At 42.4% G+C, this 15,322-nt stretch overlaps 1 protein-coding gene across 2 annotated transcripts in view; it reads right to left on the reverse strand.

Annotated features, from left to right (window-relative positions):
- The window catches only part of SPTBN1 (spectrin beta, non-erythrocytic 1), a 152,048-nt gene that overhangs the window by 12,516 nt on the left and 124,210 nt on the right, over positions 1–15,322 (reverse strand). The window contains exons 26-31 of one of the 2 annotated variants that reach the window (XM_065401235.1): positions 13,085–13,329; positions 9,828–9,966; positions 7,875–7,959; positions 3,231–3,427; positions 2,476–2,585; positions 984–1,047 (exon numbers count right to left, since the gene is read on the reverse strand). In XM_065401235.1, coding sequence (XP_065257307.1) covers positions 984–1,047; positions 2,476–2,585; positions 3,231–3,427; positions 7,875–7,959; positions 9,828–9,966; positions 13,085–13,329 — 840 coding nt within the window. Of the gene's footprint in view, positions 1–896; positions 1,048–2,475; positions 2,586–3,230; positions 3,428–7,874; positions 7,960–9,827; positions 9,967–13,084; positions 13,330–15,322 lie in introns of those variants that run through there. The other variant, XM_065401236.1, reaches the window with a different exon arrangement.

The following is a 15,322-nucleotide window of genomic DNA, read 5'->3' on the forward strand; positions in this document are numbered from 1 at the left end:
CTTCTATTGGTAAGGATTACTCACATGAATAAAGCAAGAATGATTTAGCCTGTATTCAGTTAAAAATTCAGGGTCTTATACAATTATGTGTATTTTTTTTTTTAAAGAAAGCATTGCAGCTTCTTTTTCAGAGTTGGTGTCTGCTCTCAGTTACAATACCATATCCAGGGTGTGTCTATTTTACTCAAGGGAGTTTCTATGGTGTAAACTGAGCAGAAATCAGGGGAGAATCTGGCCCTAAATGTTATGCGGTAAGACTAAAACTCCTTATAAAGATTGAATATCAAAAATCCAGTTGCTCATTTTTAGCATTCTAGGTTCTCTGTTTATTTTTATCTTCAGTTAAAAAGTTAATTCTGCATGGAATGTTACACAACTAACCTTTAGGCTTTTATTTTTGGTAGTTATAACTCTTTTCTCCCCCACAGCCGGTATTGTCAAGCTCATTTGCATAGATTATCTTCAGCCTTGTAAATAACTCACTTGCTAATGCAGCTAATTTAATAATGTTGCCGTGCTGAAACCTGTTAGTATAACTGAATGCGTCATACCTGTCAGATTTTAGTTTTCTTCTTCATTATGATGTAATCTCATTAAATCTCAATTACTCATCTAAAGGATGATTTAGCTGTAAAATCTTAATGCTATTAATGACATGAAAAACTCACAATAAGTAACAGGAAATAAAAGTGTCACTTTAACTTAACTGAGTGTCAGTGAAGGGATTCAAATAAACAAGGATTAAAGTGAATCAAATATATATCCAAGACAGCTACTAATTAAATAAAAGTCAACTGGATGGGAGAAAAGAAAAGCAGCAGGGGATTTGAAGCCAAAAGATTAAAACCAATAAAATACTGAATAAAGACGGTTTTCGCTGCAATTGGTTTTGCATGTCACAGTCCAGACCATGGCCGGTCATTGGCTGTCCATCTGCTATTAAAGTTTTTGTAGTTTTGGTAGGTTTGGGAGCGGTAACTAACCCGTGGAGACTCCTGGTCTGATGGTAAACCATTTTGGGAAACCTGTTCTCCTTTTGTACCATCCCTGTTGGGAGACAGAAAACAAAATTGCATGAAATTCTAGAAAGTCACAAAACCTTCCTCACAAAAAACAAACTTTTCTACTGAATTTTGGGCACTGTAGAAATAGAAGCAATTGTTATACAAATGCCTGAATCTCCTGCGATTTACATCAGTTTTAAAAGTGTAAGTACATTGAGTTCTGTGGGTTACACCTGATATGGAATAATGTGAGGGCAGAATCAGGCCCTGAGTCTTTTATATCATAATAACCTAACTAGGATTCTGTCCTCATCACATAGAAAATAACTGCAATTTGCGTGCGACTTAAATTGTAACTGTAGTTGGTGCACACTGAGCAACTTCCTCAAATGTGCAGACCTAGAAAGTTTTACTCACATGTCCTTACGCTGAGAACGAAATCAATCTGTCCATTGACTTCAATGCATGGGCGGCAGGTATCACAGGATGGGGGAGGCCGAGACTCCCCAAACAGCCCCGTGTGGCCCTGCCCATGCTCAGCCTCCAGGACCCCTCCTGCTTCTCACCGGTGCTCTTCCCCTGTGGCCGGGGCTCTGGGCTGGGATTAGGGGGGGCCGGCCTGCGGCCAGGGAGTCCCGTAGCTCCGGAGCTGGAGGCGTTTGGGTGGCCCTGGGCTGTGGCAAGCAACCTTGGGAGGATGGGGGGGGGGGGGGGGGGAGTGCTCTGGCGGGGGAAAGGGGCAGGCCAGGCTCCCCAAGCTGGCGGTTCACGTGCCGCCCATGCTTCAATGGGTTTGGTCCTCAGTGTGTTCACCTAAGGAGGGGAGCCAAGCTCCCTGCAGGCTCATGGAGATTTCCAGCGACTAATTAAATGAAACTGGGCTGTTGTCAGCATCAAATATCTTGTTTGTGGGCCTTCTTCTCTACACTCAGAATTCCCCCTCATTCTTTAGTTCTGAATCGAAGATTGTTTGAGCAGGTAATTGAGGACAACTGTTTTCATTTAATCAAACAGATGGAGTTCCAACCCTCCTCTGTGCAAAATATAGACACACTGTACTAGTGCACACGTATCCCATTCCTCTTACAATTGGTATGCGTACTTCCACCTTTTCATGTTCTCTGTATGTATAAATATCTTCTGTCTGTGTGTTTCACTCTATGCATCTGAAGAAGTGAGCTGTAGCCCACGAAAGCTTATGCTGAAATAAATTTGTTAGTCTCTAAGGTGCCACAAGTACTCCTGTTCTTTTTGTATCTTTATGCAGTTATGGCTCAACAGAGAAGCAGGGCTCCTTTGTGCAGGGTGCTAGCATCTGCCATCCTATTACTACTGTCTCTAATCTGGAACACAGCATTCAGTAGACGCGCATGCACCACATGCCTTTTGCCTGAAGGTAAGTTTACTATTACTTGTGGGGCCCAGGGAGGAGTAATTCATGTGCAGTTTGCCTTCTTTGGTCTGAGCTTACCATTGTTGTGAATCTGCATCTTCTGGAACCTTTGGGCTTGGCTCTGGGGAAGGAGGCTGCCTCTTTCTTTCCTCTTCCTCTTGCTGTCGACGTACTTCCAGTAATTCCAGCTAGGGAGGGAAAATATTGGAGAATGGTAACAACTCACACCTCAGTCATTTTCAAGAAGCACTTCTAGAAGATGCCTATAACTCAGGGCTTTTGCTGATACATCATTAAAATTAAAGTTTGTTGAAACAAAACGTTTGGGCCCAATCCTGCAAATTATCACACAAGTGTGTTGTCACACTGCAGTCCATGTAAGGAAGGACATGCAATATCAGGGCCCTAATTACTATCTCCTACACTAGCAACTAATGGAGCATTTCCTCAGTAATTTACTGTTTGTGTTTGTATCTTCAAAACAAACACATTATATTAAATATACAGAAAACATCCTAAACTGTTAAAGCCCTGGCAAGTAATGCAATTTGTACGCCAGTGGGCTAGAGGGGCCCCTCAACTCTGGAACACGCTTTCTCTCCTCCTCTCTGGCCTCACACAGCTCCAATTTGTTGCAAAGGCCATTCATTCACCTAGGCTCTCTCTGGAGGCAGGTGGGGAAGGTATTAGCATTAGTGGGAGAGACATGTAGTGTCTGAGTGACAGGGTCAATTTGATTGAATAAACTGAAGGGAAAGTGTAAATATTGCAGTGAACAAAACACGGGAAAGTAGCCAAGAAAGCACCCCTTTGGGGACTTAAAGAGTACTCACTGTAGTCAGTCTTTCCAGTGCTGAAAATCTTTCATCCCAAGTAGCCGCAGATTTTTCAAACGCTTCATGACGCTTAATTAACTTTTCCACTTCATCCACACTTTGACCTATCTCACGACTGGATAGGTATGGCTCCTGTCCCAGCAGCCATGCCTCAGCCACACTAGCATCCCTTGAGAACTGATGTACTTCCAGAACTGAGCAAAAATATAAGGCAGTCAGTGCTTAGTGACATCAAAAGTGGCACAATATAGTCAAGTGCCTTTAGTTCTTGTTTTTAGAAGGGTTGGGGGGAGGGAGGGATTTAAGTGTCTTTGGCTGAATTTATTTCTGAACTAAGTCAATTGAATTGAATGGACTTATACTAGAATTGTAATTCTGATGTTCTAGTTTTGCTGAGGTAGTTTGAGCAATGCTTATATCGAGATGCAATAAGACACACAAATCAACACCTAAACTCCTAATTATGGGCTTGACCCAGCTCCTGTAGAAGTAAATGAAGAGACATCTGCTGAGTTCAGTGGAAGTTGAATTGGGCTCTACTCCAGTAGCACTGTCAGGAGTGCAGCTCGTGTCTCAGGAACCAACCTAGTGGTAGAACTATGCAAAGCATGTGTCTTTGGTACAAGTAATGCATTAACCATACATTAATAATAAGATAATGGATTGCTGGCTGGGCCTTACACTGTCAATGGATGTATTTAAGATTTTATGAAATGTGACCTCTGTCTGTCACTGTGTATTGCGATGTTACAATATTATTAGGTTGTCAAGTGATTAAAAAGATTAATTGAACAATTAAAAAAATGTAATCACGATTAATCGCACTGTTAAACAATAGAATACCTTTGATTTAAATATTTTTGGATGTTTCCTACATTTTCAAATATATTGATTTCAATTACAACACAGAATACAAAGTGTACAGTTCTCACTTTATTTTGATTACAAATATTTGCACTGTAAAAAACAAAAGAAATAGTATATTTCAATTCACCTAAAAGAAGTACTGTAGTGCAATCTCTTTATCATGAAAGTTGAACTTACAAATGTAGAATTATGTACAAAAAATAACTGCATTCAAAATAAAACTGTGTAAAACTTTAGAACCTACAAGTCCACTCAGTCCTACTTCAGCCAATCACTCAGACAAACAACTTTGGTTACAATTTGCAGGAGATAATGCTGCCCACATCTTGTTTACAATATCACCTGAAAGTGAGAGCAGGCATTCGCATGGCACTACTGTAGCCGGCATCGCAAAATATTTATATGCCAGATGCGCTAAAGATTCATATGTCCCTTCACACTTCAACCACCATTCCAGAGGACATGCATCCATGCTGATGACAGGTTCTGCTCGATAACAATACAAAGCAGCACAGTCCGACCCATGTTCATTTTCATCATCTAAGTCAGATGCCACCAGCAGAAGGTTGATTTTCTTTTTTGGTGGTTCGGGTTCTGTAGTTTCCGCCTCAGAGTGTTGCTCTTTTAAGACATCTGAAAGCATTCTCCACACCCCGGCCCCCTCAGATTTTGGAAGGCACTTCAAATTCTAAAACCTTGGGTCGAGTGCTCTATCTATCCTTAGAAATCTCACATTGGTACCTTCTTTGCGTTTTGTCAAATCTGCTGTGAAAGTGTTCTTAAAACGAACATGTGCTGGGTCATCATCCAAGACTGCTATAACATGAAATGTATGGCAGAATGCAGGTAAAACAGAACAGGAGACATACAATTCTCCCCCAAGGAGTTCAATCAAAATTTAATTAATGCATTATTTTTTTAACGAGCATCATCAGCATGGAAGCATGTCCTTTGGAATGGTGGACGAAGCATGAAGGGACTTATGATGTTTAGCATATCTGACATGTAAATACTTGCAACGCCAGCTACAAAAGCGAACGCCTGTTCTCACTTTCAGGTGACATTTTAAATAAGAAGCAGTCAGCAGTATCTCCTGTAAATGTAAACAAACTTGTTTGTCTTAGCGATTGGCTGAACAAGAAGTAGGACTGAGTAGACTTGTAGGCTCTAAAGTTTTACATTGTTTTGTCTTTGAGAGCAGTCATATAACAAAAAAAAAATCTACATTTGTAAGTTACACTTTCACGGTAAAGAGATTACACTACAGTACTTGTATGAGGTGAAATTTTACAGTGCAAATATTTGAAAACAAAAATAATAATATAAAGTGAGCACTATACACTTTGTGTATAGGCTTATCACTCCTAGAAACTTAACCGCAATTGCACATATACACTTTGTATTCTGTGTTGTAATAGAAATCAATATATTTGAAAATGTAGAAAAACATTCAAAATATTTAATACATTTCAACTGGTATTCGATTGTTTAACAGTTTGATTAATCACGATTAATTTTTTTAATCGCAGTTATTTTTAATTAATCACTTGAGTTAACTGCGATTAATCGACAGCCCTAGTTCTTCGTTGTACACCCAGACTAGGAGATGTACTTTCTGTTAAACCAAGAGGCCTCCTTTAAACCCATTCTCACAATACTCAAAACTTAGGGCTTGTCTTCACTACTGAGGTAAGCTGACCTAAGTTACGCTACTCCAGCTACGTGAATAATGTAGCTGCAGTCGACATAGCTTAGGCTGACTTACCCCAGTCTCTTCACTGCGCTGCGTCGACGGGAGACGCTCTCCAGTCAATTTACCTTACTCTTTTCGGGGAACTGGAGTCGACCAGAGAGCACTCTGTCATCGATTTAGCGGGTCTTCACTAGACCCACTAAATTGACACCCGCTGCATCGATTGTAGCAGTGGCAATCTCCCCAGTAGTGAAGACAAACCCTTACACTTTGTTTTTGAGGCTTATCACTCCTAGAAACTTAACCGCAATTGCACATATTTCCTTAAGAGTATAACATTGGGTGGGTTTTTGCAGTGTTCCACATAAATAGCTTTGGAAACAAGGAAATGTGTTGATGTAAAATGAAATAAAAAACTGTGTCTAAGGTTTGCCTTGCATTCAAAGCAGGAACACGTACAGCCCATGTCATGCAATTAAGGTCTGCCAGGCAGCCATCTAGGGTGCCATAAAACGGTACGGATAACAAGGAGGTTTCCACTGCAGCAAAGAGTCACTTGACAACAAGACCCCTGAGTTTTGGGAGAATCTCTTTGAAGCACAGGAAATGGAAGGTGGTCTAGTCAGGCCTAGAATATCCCCACACTTCAGCTGCCTATTACCATAGCATGGGCTTCAGGGAGAAGCTGACCAGAAGATACTGTGTTCCTGGATCCACCCTTAATGACAGAGGTTGTAGGAAAAGGCTGGCTGAGCAGAAGACAAGTTCCCTGACTTAGCAAGTGGGAGGAAAAAGCTAAGGTGAAGGAGAGAGAAAATCAGAGAAGATGGGGAGGGAAAGTTTGGGGTTACCTGCTTTGTTTACTTCGGATGAGAGGAAGGAAAGAACTATTACCCCCATGCTAATATATTTAGTGCTGATCTTTCAAGCAGTATAATAAAAATGGTGTAAAGATCACGTTATATTTCTGCCTAAGAAATAAACTCTTACATTGCAAAATCTACATTTGTAAGTTACACTTTCACGATAAAGAGATTGCACTACAGTACTTGTATGAGGTGAACTGAAAAATACTATTTCTTTTGTTTATATTTTTGCAGTGCAAATACTTGGAATCAAAAATAATAATGTAAAGTGAACATGGTACACTTTGTATTCTGTGTTGTAATATAAATCAATATGTTTGAAAATGTAGAAAAACATCCACAAATATTTAATAAATTTCAATTGGTATTCTATTGTTTAAACAGTGTGATTAGTCGCGATTAATTTATTTAATCGCAGTTAATTTTTTTGAGTTAATCATGTGAGTTAACTGCGATTAATCGACAGCCCTAGATATTGTGGTTATTGTCTATTTGTCTTTGGTATAAGAAAACTAATGGGTTTACAGGTTTAAAAATACACACTTTATGAACCAATGCACTTCCAAACATGTAGACTCTATTATATCAGATAACACAGGTACACCTCTACCTGGATAGAATGCTGTCCTTGGGAGCCAAAAAATCTTACCGCATTATAGGTGAAACCGCGTTATATCGAACTTGCTTTGATCCGACGGAGTGCGCAGCCCGCCCGCCCCCCCCCCCCCCCCCCCCCCGGAGCACTGCTTTACCGTGTTATATCCGAATTCGCATTATATCGGGTCGCATTATATCGAGGTAGAGGTGTATATACTGCACATATGTGTAGCATGCTTGGAATGCCCTTTCAAATGTCTTTTTGCTACTGCGGAAACCCAATAAAAATAAACTGTAAAAAAGAAAATGAAAATAATTACATCCATAAGGTATTGTGTATCTAGCTAGTTAGAGGTCCAATTCTGCCCTCACTGAAGTCAATGGCAAAATGCCCAGTTGATCTTAAATGCTGCGGGATTGGGCCCTCATTGCAGCCATTACCCAGTTGCTGTACCACTGGCAGTAGCAAATGCTACTGTTATCATTCCAATGTGATCTCAACTCCAACCAGCAACAGTTAACAGATAAGTACTTGTGTGTTCTTGCAGTAGCCAAAGATATCAATGCAGAAATAGTTACATCTCACTCAGCTAATAAGCAATTTAAATGCATCCTTACTCAGTCTCAGCCATTCCCATCTGTCTTCCCATTTGTCAATCATTTCTTTTCTCTTCTCTGTCAACTGCAATAACTTTTCCTTGATCTGAGTTTAAGAGAACGGACCAATGTTACATAAGAACCAAATAACTCAACACCACCAACCACACTGTATAAGCCAGGGGTGGCCAAACTTTTTGGCCTAACGGACACATATGGCTATGGAAATTGTATGGCGGGCCATGAATGCTAACAAAATTGGGGGTTGGGTTGCGGGAGGACTCCAGCAGGGGGTGTGGGCTGGGGATGAGGGGTTGGGGGTTCAGGAGGGTGCTCTGGGCTGGGCCTGAGGAGGGCGGGAGGGGGATCAGGGCTGGGGCAGGGGTGTGGGAAGAGGTCAGGGGGGCAGGCTCTAGGCAGCGCTTACCTCAAGCAGCTCCCAGAAACAGCGGCATGTCCCCCCTCCGGCTCGTACCCAGAGGTGCGGCCAGTCAGCTCTGTGTGCTGCCCTGTCCGCAGGCGCCGCCCCTGCAGCTCCCATTGTCTGTGGTTCCCGGCCAATGGGAGCTGTGGGGGCAGCACTTGGGGCGGGGGCAGCGTGCGGAGCTCCCTGTCTGCCCCTATGTGTAGGAGCTGTAGGGGGACATGCCGCTGCTTCTGGGAGTTGTGCAGAGTGGGGCAAGCCCCCGACCCCGCTCCCCAGCTGGAGCGCCAGAGCGGGGCAAGCCCCGGACCCCACTTCCTGGCTGGAGCTCGAGGGCCAGATTAAAATGTCTGGAGGGCCGGACAAAAGGTGCTGACTTTCAGAAACAGGATACACTGTGCAAAACTGTCAGTGGCGAATTTAAAATGGAAGTGGGTGCAGTTGCTTATTGTCAGCAGTAACCCTTGGTGAGGACACACTGATGTTCTGAATCCTGATTGTAAGTACAATATTGCAGTTAAAATACAGCATTTGCATGACTTGATAGAACAACATTTACTTTAAAACTACAACATGTAGATTAATTAGTAAGAAATATAAATCGGACCTGGCTTATTTTTGCCAATCCAGTCTGACTGATGCAACCACATTTTTCTAGCAGATAATCCACATTACTTAATCCACGGACGTTACCACATGTCAGTAGCAGTCTATGCTGACAAGAGTCAAATCCACTGACACACCTACATGAACCCCACATTGTTCTCAACAAGAACAGTGGCTGGAAAAGCCTCTCCAGTTGCCTACTAAATGCCTCTTTGAGGAGACTGCACTGTGTTTATCTGTAATGCTGACACAGAAATCAACGGTTCCCTGGATAGACAGTAACTTTGCTATAAAATAAGGCTTTCCCCCCCCCAAAGGTCGCAGGGAAGAAATGAGGGTGCGTCTTTCCTTAGGCTTAGGGCCTCCCTAACTGGGTCCCAAACTGACCAGGATAAATTAGAAATAAAATCCAGGGTTTAAGCACTAGGGAGTCAGAGATGTCTCCCTTATGACTTCAGGACAGGACACTTTCCCCCTTAATATTCCACCACCTACAAGCTAGAGATTGTTCTTGCGCAGCGAGGCACAAAACCACTCCTACTCCTTCTTCAAGTAGGTTCTGTAATACATCACTCCCCTTGGTTTTGACAAGACTCAAGGCTGCCCTTTTTGCTCATAGGTTTCATCATCCCAACAGTGCACATCCCTCCTCCACATCAGAACTGAGAGTGTCACTTCTGCATGCTACCTGGACCAAAAGATAAATTTAGGTGCCAAACTGATCCCCCACATGGATATACAAAGTGGTACCACTGAACTGACCCTCGATTAGAAATAATAGAGTAATCTCACCAATACAAGTGCAATGGACCCTAAAATAATGCAGTCATTATAAATGAACACCTCATTGATCAGCAGATTACACAATGCAAGCCTTCTCTAACCAAAACAAAATCCATAGTTCAGCTGCACTGCAGCTCTTGTATAGTCAGCAGGCAGAGTACCTCCTCTGATGCATAGTGTTTCCTTGCCAGAAGAGATTTGCCAAGCTCAATGCATGTAGTAAAGCTGTCGTTACGGGCGTCAATTTCTGCTTTGATACCCTGGTGATTGTTCATTAGTAATTCAACCGATGAAACATCCCTAAAATGACAAATTGTGGTTTAGAAATGTATACTCCAAAATTAATGGTACCACATAGTTGTTCTTTTAAACAAATAAGCTACAACAGAAATGCACAATCTAGAATTTATTAATTCCCAGTTTGTCATTATACACAAGAGGCAAGATTGTACTCAGCCTCTGCGTGATGTGCATGACTGGGGTCAGGATACAAGGAGCATCCCCCTTACACATCTATATCGTGGTCAGTACTAAGAGTAAGTACTATGTGAAACTAGTGTTGCTACTAGTGCTTGCCTCTCCAAAATGGGAGAGAAGAGGCAGGCCCACTCCCCCTCTGCACTGGAACTAGACACTGCTTCCTCTCCACATGTGGCACAATGGCCATGCTACCCTGAAGCACCACGACAACAGTCGCTCCTGGAGCCTGCACTGTGGCTGTGCCTTATAGGCACAAGGAATCTAAATGCATCTAACAGCCCTTAAATCTAACAAGAAAGAGCCAAGAATTACCATTCAGTAGATATTCAATGAAACGACCATACAAGAGAGTATCAGAGAGTCCTGTGGCACCTTTAAGACTAACAGAAGTATTGGGAGCATAAGCTTTCGTGGGTAAGAACCTCACTTCTTCAGATGCAAGTAAGATACAAGAGAGTATGATTTGTCTTCTTGAAATCAACAGGCTGAAAGGCTCATTATAAAAGAGAAGTGGTATAAGGGATTGATGATGAATTGATATGGCTAGAGGGATTTTTTTAAGCTATTCGTCTATTTATTTTCTTTAAACAAAAAAGCAACAGCTGCATTAAGATGGAACAATTTTGATCTGAAACAGACATGAAGTGAGCGAAGGACTGTGACATTAACTCCTTAATCCTATGCTTTACTCTAGAGTCTAGAAGCTGTATGAGAAAGAGCTGTAATTGTCCGGCTATGCCGGAAGGACAGGAGCGGTGTTCCCAGTAAGCTGTGCGCTTGGGCGGCCATTGGCTGCCCAGGAGAGATTCAAATGGCGCCCAGCTGATTAGCGGTGCACGCACAGACGGTAGCATGTGTTCAGGTGCCCCTCCCCCACGCTACTCCATCCTGCAGCTGCTCCCCTCCCAAGACCCTCCTGCTAGCTGTGCAGAGCAGGGGTGGGGTGGGGAAGGAGGGTGCTGATGTCAGGGTGTCCCCCTTCCTCCCGCCCCATACCTGATCTCCGCAGAGCAGGGCAGAGGGGACATAGCCTGGCTAGGACTCTGCGGTAAATGGTGAGTGACTGAGTACTTTTCTTAAAGAGACAGTGCACTGTTTCTGAGATTTCCCCAGCAGTCAGCTCACACAGACTCTCTCCTCCCCCCCCATGTATCCCATCTCCACAGAGCAGGGGAGGGAAGACAACAGGGCTCAAGACAGAGCAGGAGAGCTTTCAGTGAGTGTCTTAAAGAGACAGCACACAGTGTCTTTCAGAAATGTCCCCAGCAGCCAGCACACTCACGGTCTCTGTGTCACACACACACACACACACACACACACACACACACACACACACACACACAGTCTCTGTGTCACGCACACACACAGTGTCGTGCACACACACACACACACACACACACACACACACACACAGACTGTCTCTTTCACACTCGTTATTTCTTGGTACTTCCTGCAATGCACATATATTCTCTGTAATTTTATTCTTTCAAAGTGCTGTTATTTTAGTGTTTTGACTGGTCTGTGCATTTCATAATTTTTATTTCTCTTACACTTAAATTTAATTCTTTTAGCAGTGAGTTCTAAAATGCCTAACTTGTTCTGGCTGAAGTAATTATCCCTATGGTAACTTTTAAAAAATATATATTATATCTAAGTTTTTTGTTTCACTGGTAGCACACATCTGCACATACCTAGGTGCACATCACAAAATTTATTCCGCATATGGATGGAAAAAATTAGAGGGAACATTGGACAGGAGACACTGAATGGGGTTTAAATAGGCTGCAACTTTATTCCTAAATGTCAGGGAGTACCTGGCAAATAAAAAGTGTTCAGTGCAGGTAATTCCATAAGCATTTATATATGGGGGGGAGGGAGGGAGGAGTTGCAGCTGTCAGCCCCCCCACCCCTTTACCCACCCTGTTCTACAGCCAACTCACTGCTGTGACCCACCTGCCCCCTCAAATGAGGATTAAGGGGGAGCTCGGCTCCCTTCTGTACCAGTCACAGGAGTCCTGAATCCCCCCATTTCCACTCCTTTAAAGAGTACTGCCTTTGAATCCTTTGTCAATCCATTTTATCTGATCACCATATTCCTTCCCTATAGAGTACCTGTGCTGGACATCCATGATTACATAATAAGTTGTGACATCACAGCCTCCTCGCCATTTCATGTCTGTCCCAACTAAGCCCCCAACCTACTGTGGGGAAGGCGAACTCCACCCCACCTCACTTTGGCCAATCTGGCAGCGAGGAAAAAAATTCCTTTCCAGCCCTCCAAGAAAGGATTGACCAGTGTAATGCCCACAGCGGATCATGAGGAGACCTGGTATTGAACTACTCCCATGGAGGGTGGAGGCAGCTTTGCCTGGTTTGGGGAAAAGAGGGCTTTTCCTGCACCAGCGTGGACATGAGTAGCCCCCCGCCTTCCAGTCACCTGGGAGATGGGGGGGTGGGTGGGTGGGGGAATAGGTCTGAATCCCCATGCTGATCTGCTCTGAAGCTGCCATAGCAAGTCATTTTCTGTCCATCTAGCCCTTAACAGGGCCACTCTCCTTTTCCTACGAGCCAGACAATGGCCCATACCACTTAATGTGCGGTGAGGTCACCCTCCCAGAGTACTGAAATCTTTCTTTTTTACTAGTTCTCTCCAGCCAGCTCAGCAGCTCCTTCCATCTGTCAGTCAGCATAGCTGCCATTCCTAATTGTGGTATGGGTGGCCAGAATGCCACCCACTGTCTGCTTTTCCTCTGTCTACATGGAAAGGTTGATTACACAGCCATTTTATTTCACCTGGTTGGAGGGATCGAAATTATCTAGATAACCTTGGTCCCATTATCTTGGCTCAGTCCTTTAAACAGGCTGCTATATTCCTCAGCAAAAGTAGCAGCCTTACCATAATAATAGTATAATATTCCATTGCAGATGTTCACATTACCTTGGCTTCTCTTGGGCTTCGATCTGCCGGATAACATCTTCCATCCAAAGCATGAGATCACGAACCAGGCTGAAGAAACGAAATTTATCTCCTGTATCCACCAGTCTAACTCTGCGTCCCTCGCAGGCGTCCAGCAATGCTTTCCATGCTTCCAGGACCTCGTTCTCCCGCTTCTGGATGTCATCAGCCTTGTCCCCAGCATAGGCAGCCTGAAGGCGTGCAGCGTCCTCTTGCAGCTGTCTCACCTAATGTGTTTAAAAAGCAAACAACAAAACTGTACCTCAGCTCGTGTATGCTTTTTAGTCAAAACAATCGACAGCATAAGGAAATTTCAGATGCTAATTTATGTTTTGAGTTTCTCCTTAAAGTCTTTTGTAAGTTGCAAGTTTTCAGAGTTGGAACTTTGCATTGTGAAAGCCTCACTCCTGGTGTCCTGTCAGCCTTTCATTTTAGAAATTCTCATACCTAGAGAAGTAGAGACCTCTGGTTAACAAGCCTCAGAAGAAAAACACATCAATTCACTGTTGCCCGCATCTTGCATGATCATTTACACCAGTGCAAAATGATTCATACATTTTAAGGCCAGAAGGGATCATTATGATCATCAAGTATGACCACCTGCATAACACAGGTCATAGAATTTCATCCAATAATTCCTGCATCAAGCCCAGAGCTTCTGGTTGAAATAGAGCATATCTTTTAGAAAGACAGCCAGTCTTGATTAAAAGACTTCAAGTGATGGGGAACCCATCACATCCCTAGATAAGTTGTTCCAATAGTTAGTTACCCTCACTTTAAAAATGTGAACCTTATTTCCAGTCTGAATGTATCTATTTTCATCTTTCAGTCACTGGATCTTGTCATGCCTTTGTATGCTGGACTAAAGAGTCTACTACTATCAAAAATCTCTTCTCCATATAGGTCCTTGTAGATTGTTAAAAAGTGACTTGATCACATTCTCTTGGATAAACTAAACTGATTGACCTTCCCAAGTCTCTACTACAAAACATATTTTCCAGATGTCAAATCATTCTTGTGGCTCTGTTCTAAATCCTTTTCAATTTTTCCAACATCCTTTTGGAAGAACACTGTATTCCAGTAATGGTCTCCATAATGCAGTATATAGAGGTAACATTTCTCCCTACTCCCAGTTGATATTCCCTTGCGTATGCTTCCAAGGACTATGTTAAACCTCTTAGCCACAGCATTACACTGGGATCTCGTGTTCAGTTAGTCATCCACCATGACTCTCAAATCATTTCAGAGACAATTCTTTCCAGGATATAATCTCCTATCCTGTACAAGTGACCTAGTTTCTAGGTACAAAACATTATCAGAACATGATGATAGTGTGTTACATCCACTTTGCACTCCCTTTGCACTAGTGTAAATGACTACTCAAGTTGCAGGGCCATTGTGAATTGGCCCAGAAACTCCAAACAATGAAGAAAAACACTAGCTCATAGCAACCGAGTTCACTTGCATTTCTTCCATTTGAAATATTCATTTTAAAAACAGCTGTATGCCTTAGTGGGGATTATAATTCCTAGTATGATATATTAATAGCTATTCTCTTTTTTGTCTATTTAATATACCTGTCTTAAGAAAATACATTTTTTAATTGTAGTTTTGACATTTCAGATTGTTTAAATGTTTAATGAATTAACCACTCTGACAGTTACTGCATTTTGAACTCTACTAATCTTTATATTGTGCATGCATAAGTACAGAACGTGGAATAAAATCAAATCAGAATGAGCGCATTGTGTCCATCATCTGAACAGTTTCTGAATTTTAGGGGTGAAATGTTCAAAAGCACTTGGTCTTGGCCTAACTCTGCTCCCAGAGAAGTCAATGGGAGTTTTACCATTTTAAATGTCCTAATTTACTATTTCCAGAAACTAACACAAGAAGCAATATTGGTGAAGTTATAATATCCAAATGCATAATAAAAATAGCTATTTGGTAGACTAACTGTACTTAAAGATCTAAGGTCTTTATCAGCCACTACAAACAAGAATACCAAGCATGAGAAAATCTAGAGAGGATTAAGGAATTTCCTTTAATTTTTGCTTCCCCTCCTCCCCCCCGTATACAATTTGGAACATCTGTCCTTCCACTGGACAGCTTATTTTGTGCAATGTTCACAAACGGAGCAAATATGGGCACTGGGGCATAGAAAATTTCAGTGGTGACCTTTTAGCATAATTACTACTAACCTTCCCAAGATTGTGTTAA

This window comes from Emys orbicularis, chromosome 3, assembly GCF_028017835.1.
Source record: "Emys orbicularis isolate rEmyOrb1 chromosome 3, rEmyOrb1.hap1, whole genome shotgun sequence".
In the NCBI taxonomy this organism is placed as follows: domain Eukaryota; kingdom Metazoa; phylum Chordata; order Testudines; family Emydidae; genus Emys; species Emys orbicularis.